Source organism: Rhipicephalus sanguineus, chromosome 2 (genome assembly GCF_013339695.2).
Source record: "Rhipicephalus sanguineus isolate Rsan-2018 chromosome 2, BIME_Rsan_1.4, whole genome shotgun sequence".
NCBI lineage: Eukaryota > Metazoa > Arthropoda > Arachnida > Ixodida > Ixodidae > Rhipicephalus > Rhipicephalus sanguineus.
The window spans coordinates 2,353,977-2,374,970 of record NC_051177.1 but is presented as its reverse complement, the minus strand read 5'-3'; the positions used below and the strand labels follow the sequence as shown (position 1 = coordinate 2,374,970).

General features: G+C 51.1%; 1 protein-coding gene across 1 annotated transcript in view; it reads right to left on the bottom strand.

Moving 5' to 3' along the window:
- Positions 1-20,994, bottom strand: part of LOC119381022 (palmitoyltransferase ZDHHC17-like) — a gene marked incomplete in the record, with an annotated part of 471,788 nt that overhangs the window by 139,648 nt on the left and 311,146 nt on the right. Inside the window, 1 exon segment of the mRNA XM_049412183.1 lies at positions 10,448-10,548. Coding sequence (XP_049268140.1) covers positions 10,448-10,548 — 101 coding nt within the window.

The window sequence follows — 20,994 nt, the reverse complement described above, 5'->3', positions numbered from 1 at the left end:
TTGTAAATGACGGTAATGTCGAATTCTTGAAGTCTCAAGCTCGATCGTGCGAGACGACCAGAAGGGTCCTTCAAGTTAGCTAGCCAACACAGGGCGTGGTGGTCGCTCACAACTTTGAAGGGCCTGCCGTAAAGGTAGGGGCGAAACTTTGATGTTGCCCAGATTATGGCGAGGCACTCCTTTTCTGTCGTAGAATAGTTGGCTTCTGCCTTTGATAGCGACCGGCTAGCATAGCTGATTACCCTTTCCAATCCATCAGTCCTCTGCACAAGAACGGCGCCGAGTCCTAAATTGCTTGCGTCGGTGTGCACTTCCGTTTGGGTGCATTCGTCGAAATGCGCGAGTAACGGAGGCGTCTGCAGGCGTCGTTTTAGTTCTTGAAATGCTTCCTCCTGCGGCGTTTCCCACTTGAACTCGACATCGGTCCTGGTAAGGTTAGTAAGTGGCTCGGCGATGCGGGCAAAGTTTTTGGCGAACCGCCTGTAATAGGCGCACAGGCCGAGAAATCAACGCACGGCCTTCTTGTCGGCAGGCGGCGGGAATGTAGCGATGGCGACTGTCTTCTGGGGGTCAGGGCGTACTCCGGACTTGCTTATCACGTGTCCCAAGAACAAGAGCTCCTCGTACGCAAAGCGACACTTTTCTGGCTTCAGTGTGAGTCCGGAGCTCTTTATTGCTTGAAGTACAGCTTCAAGCCGCCGTAGGTGTTCTTCGAAGTTTGAGGCAAACACAACGACGTCGTCCAAGTACACGAGGCAAGTCTGCCACTTCAAGCCAGCCAGTACTGTATCCATGACACGTTGGAAAGTCGCAGGTGCCGAGCAAAGACCAAAGGGCATGACCTTGAACTCGAACAGGCCGTCTGGTGTTATGAAGGCCGTCTTTTCTCGGTCTCTCTCGTCTACTTCGATTTGCCTGTAGCCGGTCTTGAGGTCCATCAACGAAAAGTACTTGGCGTTGTGGAGTCGATCTAGGGCGTCGTCTATTCGTGGGAGAGGGTACACGTCCTTTTTCGTGACCTTGTTCAGGCGACGATAGTCGACGCAAAAACGTAGGGTTCCATCCTTCTTCCTCACTAACACCACAGGTGACGTCCACGGACTCTTGGATGGCTGGATGATGTCGTCGCGTAGCATTTCGTCGACCTGTTTCTTGATGGCCTCCCTTCTCGCGTTGAAACTCGGTACGGGCTCTGACGGATTGGTCGGGCACTTTCTTCTGTTATGATGCGATGTTTCGCGACTGGGGTCTGTCGAATTCTTGACGACGACGAGAAGCAGTCCTTGAACTGTAGGAGCAGGGCTTTAAGCTGGTCTTGCTTGTGCTTCGGGAGGCTCGGGTTGACGTCAAAATCGGGTTGGGTTCGTCGATCCGTCGAAGCAGGTTCTGTAGCATCGAAGAGGGCGAACGTATTGCTGGCGTCCACGAATTCATGGATGTAGGCTACCGTCGTACCAATGTTGAGGTGCCTATATTCGTGGCTGAAGTTTGTCAGCACTACCTTTGCTTTGCCATCATGCAGCTCGGCTATGCCTCTTGCGACGCAAATCTGACTGTTCAGAAGTAGGTGCTGATCGCCCTCGATGACACCTTCAAGGTCTGCGGGTTCTTGGGTGCCGACGGAAATGATGATGCTGGAGAGAGGCGGAATGGTGACGTGCTCTTCTATCACATTCTACACGGGGTTTTCTGGCGTCGTGTGTGGCGGCAGCGCTTTTTCTGAGGTTAGTGTTATTGACTCAGACCTCAGATCGATGACGGCGCCGTGGTGGCTTAGGAAGTCCATCCCAAGTATCACATCCCTGGAGCAATGCTGCAAGATTACAAAGCCCGCAGGATAAGTTCGGTTATTGATGGTGACTCTTGCGGTGCAGACTCCAGCCGGAGTTATTAGATGGCCCCCAGCGGTCCAGATTTCGGGGCCTTGCCAAGCGGTCCTAACTTTCTTCGATCTTTTGGCGAATGGTCCACTGACGACGGAATAGTCGGCTCCAGTGTCGACGAGAGCGGTGACGTTGTGGCCGTCGAATAGTACGTCGAGGTCGCTAATTCGTCGTTTTGCGTTGCGGGTAAATCGCAGCGTCGGGTCACGGCTAGGTCCTCTTGTCCCGCTACTTGTACGTCGCGTCGACAGGTCTTCTTCAGGGACCGAGATTTCATCGTCAGGGCTTCGTCTGCTTCGCGTCGTGTTCGGCAGGTCTCGTCGCGTTGTCGGCGGCGGCGTCCGCGGAGGATCTTCGGCATTTCGTCGTACAGCAACCGCACCTCCATCGGTTGCTGCCCTTAGTTTCCCGGATACGGGCTAGGCGACCGGCCTCGGTTTGGGCCAGTGTGCTGCCGACGGTGCGGTGACATGCAGCGGCCGGGCGACGGCGAGCGGGAAGGTCGTCGTTCTTGCCACTGTGTTCCGGTGAGGTAGTCGTCGATGTCGCAAGGCCGTTCGCCTGGCTGCGGGCGCGGCGCATTGACGGCGAATCCGCGTAGCCCCATCTGTCGGTCCTGGCAGCGGCGCTAAGTGTGGCCGGCTTCCCCGCAGTGGTAGCAGAGCGGGCGGTTGTCTGGGGCGCGCCATACGTCGGTCTTCCTTGGCGAGTAGCGCGGGGCGTAGAGCTGGGTGACAGGAGGACGGTAGGGCGTCCGTGGTGGTGGCGGCGGCGGCGTCTGGCGGCCGAACTGTGGCGATGCGGTGTCTTGACGTGGGCGCAGAGGGGGAACGTAGCGTCGGGCTGCTCCAGCGTAGCTCATGGCTTGCGCCTGAGGCGGCACTGGCTGAGGAACACCCAGTGACTGTTGAATTTCTGACCGAACGAGCTCTGCGATCGAGTCCACTTAAGGCTGTGGTGAGGGTAACAGCTTGCGCAGTTCCTCCCGAACGATCACTCGGATCGTTTCGCGCAGGTCGTCGGAGGCGAGGGCATGAATAGCTGGGCTGTCTTCAAACGAACGGCAATAGTACGTACTGGCGGGTTCGCATTTCCAGTGTCTTCTCAATCGTCGTCGCTTCTGAGACGAATTCTTGGACTGTCGAAGGTGGGTTCCGCATCAGACCAGCGAAGAGCTATTGCTTTACCCCTCGCATAAGAAAGTGCACTTTCTTGTCCTCGGGCATAGCAGAGTCAGCGTGGCGAAACAGCCGGGTCATTTCCTCTGCAAAGATGGCCACGCTTTCATTTGGAAGTTGGACCCGTGTCTCCAGCAAGGCTGCGGCCCTTTCCTTTCGGACGACGCTTGCGAACGTCTCCAGGAAAGCGGGGCGAAAGACGTCCCAGGTTCGAAGAGTGGACTCCCGATTCTCGAACCAGGTCCTTGCTGCACCTTCAAGGTAAAAGTAGACGTGGCGCAGCTTGTCCTCGGAGTCCCAGTTGTTGAAGGTTGAGAGCCTTTCAAACGTCTCAAGCCAGGTTTCGGGGTCATCACTTGGTGATCCATGGAAGGTGGGCGGCTCTCTGGGCGGCTGCATCACGACAGCTGCAGGGGACGTTAGGCTGTCATCGTGCCCATTGTGTTCGTCGCCGTGGCTCTTGGCTTGTCCTGTAGGAGACCGTATTCGGGTTGCAAGCCTTGTAGCCTGCGGCTAGCTCGCTGTTGCACGAGGTCTTCGACGTCTTGTTCACGCTGTAGGCTTGGTTCCCGGCTCTTCGTAGGTGTCCGGAACATCAAGGAAGCAGCACCTCCACCAGATGTCACGTGGTCGTGACGTCGACGAAGGCATCAGTGAGCAAGTCGAGATGAAACTCTTTATTAGGCCGAACTTGTGGCCGAGAAACTGAAAGCTACAGCAATACACTGATAGCGGCGGACAGAGCGTCGACCGTCGATCAACTGACAAGCGGTCAAGCGTGTCGGCTTTTATACAGACGCTATCGAACTTTCTAGCGATACCGGTGGTTGTTGTACAATCTCTAGCATAAGCTCGAGTGTTCGCGTCTTGCGCGCAATCTTAACAAAATGATCTACAATAACCGCGAAGCTTCTCAAACAATGAGGCGCAGTTTGCGCTGAGCGTTGCTGACAGCCTTTGTGGGCGAAAAACCGAATACAGCAAAAGTAATGATAAGAAACATACGTGGCAATATCAACTTTGTTATATGCGGGTTTAAATAAAGAACATTCCCCCAAACTTGATCTTTCTAGATACACTCTATTTCTCGGAGAAATGTAAGTTGAGCGGATCACACATGCGCAAGTGCGTGTGCACTGTGGAGACGCACTCGACCACACAGCTTTAGCCAAACCTACTTGTTGTGTAGGGCAGGAGCGCGGCGTAACCCGCGGCGGGCCGACGGAGAGCCGAACGACGGGAGGGCGCGCGGAGTGACGACGCAGAGACCAAGCTTCGGCGAGACTGATGGGAGACTGCTCTCCCGCGTTTATTGCAGGTGGTTTTAAGGACGGGGAAGAAGGGTGATTGGTTAGCGAGGCACGGGTCACATGACTGGCATGGCCACGCCGGATTGGTGATAGCAAAGAGGCATGGGGGAGACCCAGCTCCACACAGTGGCATTGTCACGAGTGAGTGCCAGGCGGGCAAAAGACGACGACGGCGAAGTTCTCAAAACATTCGAAGCGGCACGAGCGCGTGCACGGAAGATTCGACAGAGCTCGAGGCACGCGAATCGAGCCATGAAGGAGGACGAAGAGCAATGAGCTGGGATTGTCTTCGTGGGCTCGGTGAAGGAAGGTCGCATCGCCAGCAGACGCACTGGCGACGGCAGCGACGGGCGTTCGGGTCTGCGGACGGTGACGCGGGCGTCCCGAGGTGAGGCCGGCGAGATCGACGACGTTCGAGCAAGGCACCTCGGCGACGCAGTGGCCGCGCCCCGCAAGTACGGACGTTCCCGGCGCAAGACCCCTCCCGAAGCAAGCCATCGAGGGCAATCAACGGAGGGCCACGTCAGCGGTGGAACGCCAGGCTTGGCGAAGGAGCCGACAACGACGTTAGGCCTAGCGGGCCTAGCCGTCAGGAGAGCGGAGTGCCTGCTTGTGAACACGCAACGACGGTTGGCGCATTGTGCTACGGCGTGGGCCAGGTCAAGTTAAATGACCGGACGACGTAGACACCAGACGGGACTTTGCCTTTGCACCAAGTCATCAGAAATGACAAGTAAGGCCGGTCCGCCGTGTTAGTTATAAGACTGGAGCAGGCTAGAGGTTATTTAGTTATGTACTGAGTTGAGAGGCTGAAGTTCATAGCGATTGTATTTTGTACATTTGTATATTTTAGAATGCTAAGTTTTCCTTTTTTGTTGTTTGATAAAAGTTGTCAGTGCTATACCCCGAGTCTTGACTGAGTCCATCGCACCGGGCCACACGAAATTCGTGACAATTGGCGAGCCTGCCAGGATTCAATTTCCTGCCCGTTACGGATTTCGGAGCTGTGGCAATGGACTTCGTCAAGATTCTGAGCTTAGCGAGAGACCGAGGTTATTCAAAAGAAGAGGCATTGGAGTTTCTCGGAATGGAGCAAGAGCGTGTTCGAAAAGAGAGGGAGCGCGCGCGAAAAGAGCTCGAAGAAAAACTTGAGGTAAAACGTGCTGAAGCACGTGAAGCACATGCTAAAGAGAAAGAACAGCTCGAGCGCGAACTGAGGTTGGCAAAAGCCACAGACGTTAGACCGGACGTAGGAATGCCAAGGGAGGATTTACCTCGGGAATTGAAATGTCCTGATGTTCACAGCTGCGACCATGTTGAACATATTACTAGCGACCATGGGAGCTGTGTTAAGGAAAGTGGGCTAATAATTAGCAAGGAAAATGAGATCTCAGATACATCATGTAATAGCAATATTGAAAGTGTTAGTGCATGGCACGTCAATTGTGTAAATCATGGACCAGAGGAAACGATCGCGCTTGAGCCAGTCCTTTGCAGAACGTGCAGAACAGGAGAGTAGTCCACCACTCAAAGTTACTTATCTTGAAGAAACAAACATGGGGCATGCACCAGGGAGGTTTATACCGGAGAGTGTGACGTTCATTGGCTTTGCTGACGCTCACGGTGCCTCTCAGTTAAAGCAAAGTAGAAAGAAAACCGCCCCCAAAACTAGGTACAGATACACGGGTGCTAAAAGAGCTGTGCCAATGCTCAGCCGAAAACGTTTAGTTAGGACGCACCCCAGAAGAGTAGTATGGATGAGGCGTTTGATGATTGTTAAAAGCAGAAATGAAGGCAGCGTTTGCAGTGGGCGTTCGCGAAGACGCGCAGTACGACGACGCAAAATAAAGTCGCGAAAGACGCGCACTGTTAGAAGACTGAGAAGTGTGAAATGTTTCAGTCGTGGACATGCAATGGAAAAGAGTGAGGTGGGGATTTATTAAAAGTTTCGCATAGAGAGTTACAGTTTGGTGTGGACTTACGCAAGTTTGTTTTAGACAAGGTTATTTGGAACAATGTGAACTGTGACTACTGGTAGCGTTTTGTGTAGCGTTTCCGAGACTGTGTAGTGGTCAGCGTTTTGTGAGTCGTGACGGCCATCAGTGAAAAGTGTGTGCTCAGTGTAGTTCAAAGCAAGCAGACGCAACTTAAGTTACACCCCAAGTTCAGGACATAGAAAAGCAGTTTTTTGGGAAAAAACTCTTCGAAATGGTGGCGTATGTCACGAGTGAGTGCCAGGCGGCCAAAAGACGACGACGGCGAAGTTCTCAAAACATTCGAAGCGGCACGAGCGCGTGCACGGAAGATTCGACAGAGCTCGAGGCACGCGAACCGAGCCATGAAGGAGGACGAAGAGCAATGAGCTGGGATTGTCTTCGTGGGCTCGGCGAAGGAAGGTCGCATCGCCAGCAGACGCACTGGCGACGGCAGCGACGGGCGTTCGGGTCTGCGGACGGTGACGCGGGCGTCCCGAGGTGAGGCCGGCGAGATCGACGACGTTCGAGCAAGGCACCTCGGCGACGCAGTGGCCGCGCCCCGCAAGTACGGACGTTCCCGGCGCAAGACCCCTCCCGAAGCAAGCCACCGAGGGCAATCAACGGAGGGCCACGTCAGCGGTGGAACGCCAGGCTTGGCGAAGGAGCCGACAACGACGTTAGGCCTAGCGGGCCTAGCCGTCAGGAGAGCGGAGTGCCTGCTTGTGAACACGCAACGACGGTTGGCGCATTGTGCTACGGCGTGGGCCAGGTCAAGTTAAATGACCGGACGATGTAGACACCAGACGGGACTTTGCCTTTGCACCAAGTCATCAGAAATGACAAGTAAGGCCGGTCCGCCGTGTTAGTTATAAGACTGGAGCAGGCTAGAGGTTATTTAGTTATGTACTGAGTTGAGAGGCTGAAGTTCATAGCGATTGTATTTTGTACATTTGCATATTTTAGAGTGCTAAGTTTTCCTTTTTTGTTGTTTGATAAAAGTTGTCAGTGCTATACCCCGAGTCTTGACTGAGTCCATCGCACCGGGCCACACGAAATTCGTGACAGGCATGTACAGGGACCTTTACTGCACTGGTGTTTCTGCGTGCCACGAGGGGTCGTACAACACAACATCGTCTCCCCCTGGCAGAAATTGCGTCCTTAAGCGGTCGTTGATGGGTTGCTGCGCATTTGCTGGTGGGAAGGAAGAATGCCCAGGACTCTCCTCCCGAGGCCCCAAGTGACAATCCTGGGCTGCAGGAATTTGTGGCTGCGCTTCAGCAGGTGCAGAGTGGCACTGGACAGCAGGGCCATCGCGAATGGCCTGGGCAGGCAACACCTGGTTGTTGATGTGCAATCTTGAACGCGGCCGTCGACCGCGGCTGCCGATGATGACGTCGTCGTCCTGGAGCCGGCGCAGCTCGCTGGCGTCCTGCTGCCGTAGTGCCAGAGGCAGCCGACGCAGCTTGGTGGGCACTGGCACGATGTGCTGGCGCCTCTTGGCCCAGCCAGGCAGGTGCTCGAACCCCGGAGGTACACCTACAGGAAGCTGCGAGGAAACTGATGTAGTCATAGCGTAGTTCAGCGCAAAAAACAGGCAACAGACGAGTGAGAGGACAAGGACACAGCACTGTGTCCTTGTCCTCTCACTCGTCTGTTGCCTGTTTTTTGCGCTGAACTACGCTATGACTGACTCGTTCCAACTCGCCCAACAAGCAACGTTGCTAAACTGATGTAGCCAGACGACACGCCAACGTTGCGCCATCGATCATGAGTCCCAACTGCTGGATGGCGTCGAGCCCCAGCAGTGAAGTGCCGTGTGCTGTCACGTAGAAGGTGACGAAGGCCCGCTTGCCATGGTGCTGCAAGTCTGTGCGGAAATACCCTAGGACCGGTATGCGGTGCTTCGAAAAATTCTGCAGTTGGATGGACGTTTGGAGCAGTCGGTGCTTCGAAGCGAAAAGCATGTCGAAGTCCTTCTTGGTCATTAACGATGCAGTGGCTCCGGTGTCCACCAGCAATGACATGTGGCTATGTCCTCCGACAATAACAGGGATGCGCAAGTCCCTTGGGCTAGTCGGCGCAGCTTGCACGGACAGGACTGTGGCAGTGCCGGAGTCAGCGTCTCGGACGGGGGCAACTTCCTGCACCGACGCTTGCCATTTACGGCAGACTGCCGCGAAATGCCCTTTGATGCGGCAAAACTGGCAAATTTTCTTTTTGGCCGGACAATTTCTGGAATTCGCCAAATGCCCTAACTTGCCGCAATGAAAACAGGGGCCGACTTGAGGCTTGGGCGCAAGCTGTTGTACTTGCTGGCAGCGAACGCAGCACTGTGCCAGCGCCGTCGAGCCCGCGGAGCCATCTTGGACCCGGCCACCCGCGCCGGGGGGGAAGCCGCCGCCATGTTGAGTGACATGCGGGACCAGCGAAGCAGCCGACCCGCCATTTTGAGCCGCTGCGACGCACTGAATGCTGCCGCCGTAACCGGAGTGCGAACCGAGTAGCCGTTCATTCTCTCCGAATGCCGCGTTGGCTTTGTTGAGCGCCTCCAAGTCGCGTCCAACTTCTTCGGCTTTCTGCAGCGTAAGGGCTTCCCCGTACGACAGTAGTTTGGCCCGTACATGTGCGTTGGCGACCCCGTGAATTACTTGGTCCCGCACTCTGTCGTCGTACGTAGCTCCGAACTTACATGACAGGGCCTTTTCTTTGAGCGCGGTGACGAAGTCAAGAAACGTTTCGCCGGGCAGTTGTCTGCGGCTCGTGAAAAGGTGCCGCTCGGCTAGCACGTTCGTTGACTCTGCGAAAAGCCCGTCCAGGAATTGTAGCAACGTGTCGTACTCCGTCGTCGCCGCATCTGTCGACACCATGCCCGAGTCCGCCGCCGTCGGTGTACTGGCCGTGTGCGTAGCATTTGGGCCGCCGTGTGCTTCGAGGTGCTCCTGCGCCGCGAAGTATTTGCGCTGGCCCTCGATACCGAGCACGCTGATAAGTGCTGACGCGCGTCTTTCATCCTCCCAGCCGCTTCCGCCGGCCGCCTTCAAGTGTACCTGGAAAATCTTTTTCCATAAATGCCAAGGAATGGAAGGCTTGCCGGGAACGTTGAGGAACGGAGGAAGGTTCACAAAATGGGCCGCCATGTGTGCAGGAGGTAGGCAGTAGGCTCAAGCAGGAAGGTGGCGTCGTAGAGGGAGCCGGAGCGGGAACAAAGAAAAGTCAGGTCGACGCGCTTGTAGCGTGCAGGAAGCAGCACCGACGCGCAGCAGAAAAATGTGACTCGTAGCGTAGTGTCACGTACGTTGTGCTCTTCCTGGCATCACCTGTCGAACCGGGTTCAGCACCTCGTCGCCATGTGTTGTGTAGGGCAGGAGCGCGGCGTAACCCGCGGTGGGCCGATGGAGAGGCCGAACGACGGGAGGGCGCGCGGAGTGACGACGCAGAGACCAAGCTTCGGCGAGACTGATGGGAGACTGCTCTCCCGCGTTTATTGCAGGTGGTTTTAAGGACGGGAAAGAAGGGTGATTGGTTAGCGAGGCACGGGTCACATGACCGGCATGGCCACGCCGGATTGGTGATAGCAAAGAGGCATGGGGGAGACCCAGCTCCACCCAGTGGCATGTACAGGGACCTTTACTGCACTGGTGTTTCTGCGTGCCACGAGGGGTCGTACGACACAACACTACTGTTATCAAATAAAATTTAATAGCTATATATCAAACGCTCCTACGAAGCAGTTATCTTTGTCAATAACTATACAGTGTGTTTTAGTGATCCAAGTGAATGATGCAGCAGACACCTCTTTATAGCACTACCAGCAGCGATGAAATTTTTTTTTGACATGATATGCAACATTATAAACATCATGGCAGCTGCTGCTCCTGTTGACGTTCAAATTATACCAGGCAGTGTGTACAGGTGCAAATGTCCTCAATTCACAAGGCCACATCAGAGAAAAGTGGCACCATCCATAGCAAATACACTGCTGTGGCCTTGACAATTTCAGCCAGATGTTATTTCACTGAAGAATGCTGTAAACAAGCAATTTTTGTTTGTTTTTTTAAAGCAAAAAGAAAGGTCCAGATAGGCATAAACAAGAAGGATACAAGGCCACAGGTCTGTCACCCACGTGATATACATCCAGAACTTTGTGGCCAGGTACACAGCCATTGGGAGAATGTTCATAGTGCGTTCATCAAATAAACATCTGAAACGAAAAAAAAGGTATGATGTAGACATTCTCATAAAACAGCTTTGTAAGTGTGTCACAAAAGTCGCGTATGCTTAACATTTCTTGCGCATAATGTCCTAAGGTATGCCATGAAAAGGGATTTTTCCACTGGCGCCAAGGGCGAACGTGCTATAATTCTTCTCTAGGAATGGTGTGCCGTAAGTGCACGTGCACCACTTAGTGTGTGTTCGCGTTAGCCGTATGAAATATATCTCTATGACCTAATATGGCTGGACCGTATAAGAACAGTAGTGGCTCTTGACTTGTGTAATTTCAAAACTGTTCGCTCGGGAAGGTGATTGCCTTTTTGTTTGTGTTTGTATTTTTCCACTGGCCTCAAGGGCGAACGTGCTTGCAATTCTTTTCCAAGAATGCTGTGCTGTAAGCATACGTGCACCACTTAATGTTAGCGGAAGGAAATATGGTACGCCTATGTCCTAACAAGGCTAGACTGTATACGAACTATAGTGGCTCGTGTCTTATGTAATTTCAAAACTGTTGGCTCGGAAGGGTGACCGCCTGGAGAATATGAACCACAGAACGTAGTATCCGCGCTACGTGCCTGATCCTGGGTTTTTGGTTTGTGTATTATTGAACTGCACGCCATGAAGGTCACCGCCAGTAGAGTGTGAACCTTAAGGTCCTAACAAGGCTAGACTGTATGCGAAATATAGTGGCTCGTGTCTTGTGTAATTTTAAAGCTGTTGGCTCGAAAAGATGACCGCCTGCGAAATGCGAACCACCGAACGTAGCAACCGAGCTACGTGCCTGATCATGGGTTTTTGTTTTGTGTATTATTGAACTACTCGCCGCGAAGGTCACCGCCAGTAGAGTCTGAACCTGAAGACGTGCATCTGAGCTACGTGTGAGCTCACGTGCTTTTGTTTTGTAGATTATTGAAACTGCTCGCGGTGAAGGCGACCGACAGCAGAGTCTGAACCACAGGACGTTGTATCCTAGCTACGTGTTAGACCGCGTGTGCCTACGTGACTGGTGTTTTGTGTGTGAGTCAATTGTTCACCCGTGAAGGCCACCGAAAGTGAAGTGTGAACCACGGCAGCAACCAGTGCGTACGTGACCGTTTCAAGGATACATCAATACTACAGTGGAAGTTGAGATCGGCGGCTAGAGAAGCGTATAAAAAAGGGGCCGATCCTATACTTCGACAGTCTGCTCTGCGCCGGAGAAGAGATCCACGCTGGGCAACTCCCGGGACACAACGCAGCGACCCAACACCCCCGGTCATCGTGGAACCGCCACCGGCCCGTCTCGCCAGCTTCGAGGGTCGCTCATGAACGGCGCCGGTGTTGAAGGACTCGGCTGCACCTGGTTACGTATGTCAATCGCTTGAACTTAGTGGACTGCGAACTCTAATTATTGGTTCAGCTCTTGCTGTCTGGTCATTCATCCGGTATTGCTCATTGTCTCTACATATTTGAAGTTTCATGCACGCTACACTCATTCGCAATAATTGTGGAATGTATAATTAGTTCACCTTTGTCTTAAAGATACCTGCTCTGTTCCTTCGGAAATGGCTTTATCTCTGTTTAAGCACATTATTAAAGCTTGTTGTTATTTGATTGGAGAAGGCCCTTGACTCCTTCATAACGGCGATTGGCGCAAGCCATACACCAGAGGCCCAACCCCCATGCCACGTCTTGGGAAAAGCTTGTGCTTCGGCCCCAAGTCGTGACGAAGTGACATGTAGAAGCAACAGTCACAACATTGTAATGTCCATTTACACACACTGAACTTGATAGGCAATACTTCATTTAATTGTGCTTCAGGCAGTTCGATACCTCTGACACTCCTGCTGTCCCATTTCCACATACACATCGGCACTCACCAACTAATGGCCCATTATAGTGTGGCCAGTAAAAGGCATTTTAAATTGAAACTTGAATTCTTCTCGAAGTGTAGTTGCCAAAGGATTTGTTCTCACGTAGAAAGTGCTGCAGGAATGTTCATATAATATGGCAGTATGAAAATGAATAATTGCAATGAAGTTAAAAGTAATCAATTTTGCTGAACCTGAGGTCTGGAGACCATGATTTGATGCTGCATCAGTGAAGTCGCGTGTAAAGCCAAAGAAATGCAAGCCCAATGTACTGTTGTAAAACGAGTCAGTCGAAGCCACCAAAACCTTGAGTGTTGCCTAGAGTGGTGTGACGTCGATGCTTTCATGTTCACAGAACCAAACCACTTGCTCGCTGCTCAGTCCAATGATAGCTAACACTGAAAACCATCCCAGACCACAGAAGCAAAACAGCAACTGTCTGAAACTGCACGAAAGCAAGGTGAAAACCTGAATTATGGCATCACCATCCACAGTGGCAGCGTTTTTTTTGTCTTGTGACATTGCATGCCAAATCAAGAGTTACCCAAGACCAGCTACAGCATCGTGAATGTCACAGTGAGCGCTATTCAGCGGAAGAAAAAAGGAGACGACGCGGGGCAGACAACGTTCGAAGCAGTGAGAGCGCGCGCATCGTAACATGCAGAGGCCCTAGGCGCGTGACCGAACTGTGATCGGGAGACAAGCGATGATGTGCTTGCGATGTCTATGCAAACTCAGCAGGAGAAGCACATCTCACCAGCAAATGCACTGGCAACGGGAGGAACAGGCATTCGAGTTTGAAACCTGTGATGTGGGCGTCACGAGATGTGGCCGGAGACCTCGACAGTAATCAAGCGAGGCTGCTCGGCGATGCAGCAACTGCACGCAGGAAGCACGGGAGCCCCCTTCGATGCAAGCTACCAAAAACCGCCCCCGTGGGCTCTGAGCATCGGGTATCATCGAGCGGAGCTAGGCCTAATCTGCGAGGTCTCCATCACATCAGTGGCATCATGCGATGACAACTATTCAGCAGTGGCAAGGATGGTAACGTTTGGCAAGAGCACAGAGATCACCAACAGGGACGTAACGCAACCAACCCCAGACTTTGGCTACGAGCCGAGTGAGCAGTACCATGTAAAGTTGGACCTGCACATCGGCGGTTATGGATTCGCCAGACTATTTAGTTATATAGTTTGTTGCTAGCTTGAGTTTGCTGTTATTGTATTTTTTTGTACATTTGTACATTTTCGGAGTGTCGTGTGTTTGTTTCATAAATGTGTTGTGCTGTGCCATGAGTCTGTCTAAGTTCATCGCTTGCAACCATTTTAATCACTGGCAGTGAAGTTAGGTCACGTTTTCACACTGGCCCAATCAGTCTAATAAGTTGGCTTTATCACAAAATAGTCACATCACCTTAATTATAGAGCTGATAGTGGTGTGGCTGCTAACTGCAACCTACTCCAAGAATCTTGGTTGGCTGCTTAAGCTTGTTACATCAGTGCCTTCACCAAAAAAAATATGGAGAAAAAGAAAGAAAGCTTTCATTGTAGTAAATGTGTGCAGTAGTTTTAATCGCTTTAAACTCGGAATATATTCTGTTTTATTTAGAGAGTCCAGAATTGTTTGTTTTGGAGTTCAGGATCATGGGCAGTGAGCTCAGTGATATCACCAAACAAGCGGCTATCTCTTTTTCCTCATCAATTCGCCTTGAGATCTTTGAGTGGGGCCCTCGCGTGTGACGTGAAGAAAAGGGATCGGATGCTGCCTCAGGCACATGCATGCTTCTCTTCGTGAAGGTTGCGTGATGCTGCCCCGGCCCAGTATGTCCTGCTCAAGTTATTGAAATATGTGGGAAAGCTTATAAAACAATTGCACTGAGTGTTCCAGCAAATTGCTCCAGTGAAATCGAGCGTTCGTCTGCTAGCCATCCATGTGTACATATGCATGCATGGCATGAACTTCTCGTCATTACTGTTCCATGGCCATGGCACACTCATAATGACTTGCCGGGCCCCTTTTCGATCCTGACTGCAGCGTTGGGGCTTTTTATATGTCTACGTAGTAGTGGAATGTTTGTATACAGCATGCGCGCTTGTCTCGGTTGCCAAATCTGCTCCATCGGTTCATTCCAGTGTTTGCAGTTTTATGTGATGAGCGATTGTCATCCAAATAGGTTAAGGGGGGACATGGCTTGTGGAGACCAAAATCGTCAAAGAAAAAAGTAAATTTTTAAATTATATTATTAACTTCTACAGCTATTATTTCGCATGTAAAGCCTAAGAGAAGTCTTCTAAGATCAGTATTTCATCTGCAGTTTAGATCTGTGCAACGAGTACGAGCTGAACATTAAATGTTTTTTGGGTCATTTATTTAGCTTGTCGGAGCTGATACCTCATGATATAGAACCGCTACAGCTGTAATTACTTTTTTAACATAAAGCCCAAGCTGTGTATCACAAAGTGTTGAGAGCAGAATTCTAATTTTCTGCTCATAGATTTCTTAAAATTGATTTTGTTTTTTTCTTTACGGTAGTCATGGTACAAACATTGAATTTCGATCATCTGCAGAATGACTAGTTATGATCCGATCTGAAAACTGTTTGCAGCGTTGCACTTATTGCAATATAGTAGTATCTAGCCTATCTGATAATATTCACTCTCCTGCCGAACGGCTTTTTTTCCTATTGTCTCCGGAAACAATAGAGAGGCAGCTATGTGTATCTCGTAAACCAGTTGCCTTACAAGAAAATTATTGTATAGTTGAAATCAGCATGAAAAACCAAACAAGTCTATTTAATTTCATCAGGTTTGGACATAAGATACAGAAAATATCTCCACACACCATGTCCCCCCTTAAGTCGTCGTTAGCAGCTGCTGAGTAAGTGCGTCATAAGTACTTGGAATTCAGAAAAGACAATAAAAAGGTTGAGGCACGAGAAAAAAGGTGGATGCATAACACTGTCATGAAATACTGACTGGTTTTCTGTTGTTCTTTTATGCAATACATTTTAATCCTTACGTTGATAAACTCGATGTTTTCAGACTCGTTCACGGTTGTCTGAAAGTACGCTGAACATAATTAGTGTAATCCCTAAAAAAAATAAACAAGTCTTTTTGTATCAGAAAGTCGTAATAAGATGTATTGGGAATACAGTGGTGTAAATCACTATCAACGGTTGAGTCCTGACCGAGACTGGTGCGATCATTGTACGAAATAACATTCAACCTTGTTACAGAGCCATAAAGAAGAGGAATACACAGCAAAACAGGCCAAGAAGAGGATGGTAAATAGCGCTCCTTCTCTTGGCCCCTTTGACCGATTTCTGCCACTTTTTACCAAGCCACAGTATCAGCAACAAAAGAATTGCAATTAGCGCAGCACGTGGCCCAAGCATTAGTAATGGTATAGTGAGTGCACGCTGTCCAATCATCACCACTGACAGGCACGCACATTCGGCAAGGCAGCACTGCGCGATCGAAAGCATGAATGTGGCGCACGAGCGGCAAACAGCATGAGCATATTTATCTCCAATCAAGAGGGTGCAAACTGCAGTACACGCACATATGCTCGGGTTATGCTCGGGTTTCATTCTGTGCCGATAGTACATTTTAATATGCCATACCGACTTTCCCAATCCACGACAGTCGTCCTCAATAGACCATTTCTCGGCAAACTTCAGTTTTATTTTGTCAACAAATGTTTTTATACACAGGTTTCTCATGACTACAATTGTAAGCCAAGTGTGAATTTTCGTTCAAGTGCTGCTATACAACACAAGTGTTGCAAATAAGCCCTAAAATTGATCCAGCTTGGGCTTTCAAGGCTGCGTTAACTCTCATTAACTTGCTTGGCGACACGTTTGTGCTTTCAGTAGCGTACTTCAACATACTATTAACTCTGGGGCTACCCTGATCGCGAGGCTTTGGCATATAGAAGATACATCAAATGTAAAGTTTCTTAACCTCCTGTAATGCTGATGGCCATCTATAGGATCAACACTAGAACATACACCTAGTATCGAGGAGCCACCGTGCTACGCGAGCAAACTGTAATGAAAATGCAGCTGTTCTAAAGCCACAGCCTAGCAGATTACAAAAGCCGAATCCCCCTGCTTGCATCACCTGAGCGGCGTTCGCAGAGCCGCCATCGGGGGCGCACGAGGCAAATAAGTGATCAGTTGCAAGATACTGCCTTCTCGGTGACACCATTTCCTAAAGAATTGCAATCCCTTGTAATACAAATGAGAGCTTGTAGTGTTTACTGCTGCTGCCTCTATGGGGCTTGTTACTTGACAGGCAGCCAAAAAAAAAAAGTCACATTTCACCGCAAGGGCGAAGCAATGAATGCGGACAGCAGCAAATTGTAGTGTTATACGAAGTGAGGCTGGCAGCTAGCTGTCTTGTATCCGATCTCGCGTAACTACAAAACGCTGGTGTAAGAGAATACGGCTGCTCCAGGGAGAGATGCTCTCCGCATAGTCACTTCACGTTGAGAGCGCAGCACGTAGAAGGGTACACGAGCCGCCCACTGTGACGGCTGTCACGAGAGCGCCCTTAGATTCAAAGTTCAAAGTTGCTCCTCGCACGACACCCCCCCCCCTCTCGTGTCTTTTCGTGGTTGTTAAAGATGGCGGGGCGTTTCCTGTCTGCTTCGATGGCAGGCATCCCGAGCGGGGTGATGTTATCGCATGCACCCTCCGAGTGACAGAAATGGGCCGGCCCATTTGACCTCTGCTTCGGCCGCGTTTGTCGGCCCCGCTCGCGCACTTTTACCCGCGGCAGAACATATGATGCACGGGGGATCTTATCAATTTGGACTTCACCACAAGAACGCACCGCCAATAAAACTTTTCTCAATTGGTGGAGGGTGCTGAAGTTCCCCGTCAACTGAACCTGGAGCTGCGAAGCAGAACACTTTCGCCCATCATGACAACCAACGTAGAGCAACCGGCTCAGTCTACCCAGTCTGGCAGCGGTACCGGGTTCTTCGGCTGAAGGATCCAAAGGTTTTCAGCGGTGCCGATGAGACCAACGTAGAAGACTGGTTTTATTAACTACGAACTGGTGAGCGCGCACAAGTGGGATGACACCAAGAAGTTGACGATGTCGTACTTTATCTCACGACGTTGCCGAAATGTGGTATCCCAACCACAAAAGCGACAACCCGACATGGTCAGTATTCAAGATGTCTTTCGCTGAAATGTTAGGCCGACCCGCTGTACGCAAATTTCACGCCGAACAGCGCTTGCGCACTCGAGCACAAAAGTTCATCCGAAACGATCACGAGTTACATTGAAGACATTCATTGATCTTTGTAGCAGTGTCAACGTCCGCCATGCCGAGTCTGACAAAATTCAGCACATCCTCAAAGTGATAAGCGAGGGCGCATTCAGATGCTCCTGGCCAAGAATCCTCGCACCGTTTCGGCAAGTCGTCACCTATTGTCAAAGCTATAACGAGTTGAGGAGAAGCATGCGCACCTGACTCGGCCGTTCTCATCGCACCGCAGACTCACTATCGAGCCTTGTACCGTTCCCGAGCACTCGCCGATGCTTGAGGAGATCAAGGCCTACCATGCGCGAGGAAGTCACTCGACAACTTTCCTTGGTCCCCTTTGACACAGGAGCTGTCCTCTCGTCTGCCACCAACGCTCCGCACTGTTATTGCTGAAGAGGTCGCTCAAGCTGTTCCCGTTGCTCACCATCAGCAGTCCGTGGCCATGCCTCTTACGTATGCACCGGCTATGCAGCCCATAGCCTCAACTCTTACGTATGCCAGGGTGGTGCGTAGGCCTCCCCGCAGCCTTGTCCACTCATGCAGCAATATGCCCACCAATCCACCCCTCTTTCGCACGTCAATAAAATTGTACTTTATGAAATGGCACTCTAAATACATCTACGTGGTTCTCAGCAGACGGTGGTAGACAAATGACACGACGTACAACAGTGCTCAGTGCTAAAGAAGAGGAATTGTCCGAGGGGGCTCGTTCTCTGTATTATACACAAACTGTGAAACCGACAATTCAAAGGGGTCATGAAGCACCCCTTGGACGTGTTGAAAAAACACACCGTGCGGAAAGCTGACACGGCTATGAACTATTCAGCCAAATATTGCAGTCTGCACGCCGCGTAAAGGCCACAAGCGGAGCGCCAAGTTGCCGTTTCCTCAGGCGCCCTCTTTTCAAACAGAGGCCGGTTCTCACGCTCGTCGGTGGCCGGGGCGTCTGCCGATTGACGTCGCGGATCTGCCTGTTTACGTCGCAAAAGACATAGCATGCTTATTGGCCAATAGCCGACGTAAATCGAGAGCGGCGCTCGGATCAGATGCGCTTCTTGCCACGGGTGCTGCCACTTGCCGGCGCCGCACTCCTCAGTACAACGGTAGCCGCAACTCGCGCACGCGAATCACAGCGGGAGAGCGATCGCGTTTTCATGACGCGCGCTGACGTAACTTCTTTCCCCCGTGCCATCCCTCCATGAGTAGCTTCCAGTGCGCTCGTCGGCGCGAGAAAAGAGAGAAAGCGCTGAAAGCGTGCCCCAAACCCCTGTAACTCCGCTCATTCTTGATGGATTCGAGAAATTTTGCGGCAATCGATTGGGAGCAGTAAACTCCGATACTGAGGTCATGAGGTCATTACTTGGAAAAGTGGTTCATGACCCCTTTAAGCCAAGGAAAGCACAGCTAGGGGACATTGTTTGTGGTTTCTTAACTGTATTGTAACAACTCTCGCTTAAATTGAAATAAATTTAAGTGGACGAAAAATCACCCTTTCTATCGGTGGGATCCGAACAAACAACCTTCGAATATCGCGTCTGATGCTCTACCACTTGAGCTACAATGGCTTCCTTGTCCACTTTTTTGCAGCGTACTTATGTGTGCTTATTACCTGGGAGTGTTAAGCCCGCACCCAGGCGGTGAGTGTGGAACACTCTCTTTTTGCCAGAGGGTGTCACGGGGCACATGATCATTACAATACAGTTAAGAAACCACAAATAATGACCCCTATACTTTCCTTGTCCGTCAGTTTTATTAGTCGTGTATAATGCAGAGAACGGACACTTTCTACTTTCAATCTTTCATAACGGGGGCTTCGCCCCGGCAGACTTGATGCCTTGGGTAGGGGAGCATGCGAGGGTTTATTGGCCAGCCGCCACCTCGTGCGAAGATCACATGCCCTGTGACGTCCTCTAGCGAAAAGAGGGTGTTTCACACTTGCCGGATCCCACTGACAGAAAGGGTGATTTTTCGTCGACTTTAATTTCTTTCAATTTAAGTGAGAATCATTACAATACAGTTAAGAAACCACAAATATTGTTCCCTATGCTCTCCTTGGCTTAATTGTCTGTCGGTTTCACTAGTTGTGTATCAATTCCAAAGAGCCACACTGTCCCTAATGCTTTCCCCTAAGGCGACTCCAAGGCGAAAGCCAGGTACTTTTCCTCTCAATCGATTGTACTGCTGTGCGCCACTTAGCTAGCCTCAGAGAGCCAACCTCCTCCAACACCTCCTTCCCTCTCTCTGAGGCCTCTCTGTGCTGAAGCAAAAGCATTCTCGCAGTGCTTCCAGACTATCGTTCGCGCATGCGCCGGGTTTCCTCCGCTTCAAGTCGAGCTTGCGCAAAAGCATCCGAGAGTGTGTTTAACGGGGGACTACACGATATAAAACTTCACTCTCCTTTCACAGCGACGCTGTATATGGCTATGACATGGCGTTTGTTCGCCGAAAACCCCCTAGTGGTTTATAGGGGGCAGTGCAAAAAATAATGACTATTGTAAGTTCACAGCCTGGCTGTCAACAATCTCGCCTTATATACCAAACTGGCCTCCACCATGTTACCTCTGTAACCGCGCACTAAACAGCTTCGATAGTCTTGAAAGAGTAGAATGGCTCCCGATTTTTTTTTTTTCCTTTATTGCGATAGCATTATAAGGACACTCCCGACGGGTTTTCGCCATTGCCATAACTTTCTGTATCAAGTCCCAAATTGATAACATCACCTCGCGCATCGCATGTTCTACCCGAGAGTGAAATCTCGCGAGTGCTGGCGACCAAATGCGGATGAAGCAGGTACGAAACGAGCTGGCCGTCTCCGTCGCATGCGATAACACCATCCTGCGTGCGAGCCCTGCCGTCGACTGCTTATCAAACAGAGAAGAAATGCCTCGTCCGTCTTTCATAGGGATCCTCAGCAGCATGAAGAGACGCCAGGGGACGGAAGGGGGGGGGGGGCTGCGTGCGTCGATCGAGGGTACAGTCCGAAGGCAACCCGCTATCTCAGGGCATCGGGAGACGGCTCGTAAACTTGCTGCGCTCTCAACGCTTACTTCGCGTTCAGAGAGCTGACAGCGCTGACAGCATGAAAACCACTTCGGTCCCTGAAACAGGCATATTCCCTTAAACCAGTGTTATGTTGAGTTACGCGAGATCGGACCCAAAAGAGTTACCTGCTAGCCTTACTTTGTATAACAACAAAATTGGTTCGTACTGCATTCAGTGCTTCGCCTTACAAAACTGGGGGGGGGGGGGGGGGGGGTTCGTTTGTTTATCGTCAGCTATTGACCTTGGAAAGCGAGAGGCAGACGTGTA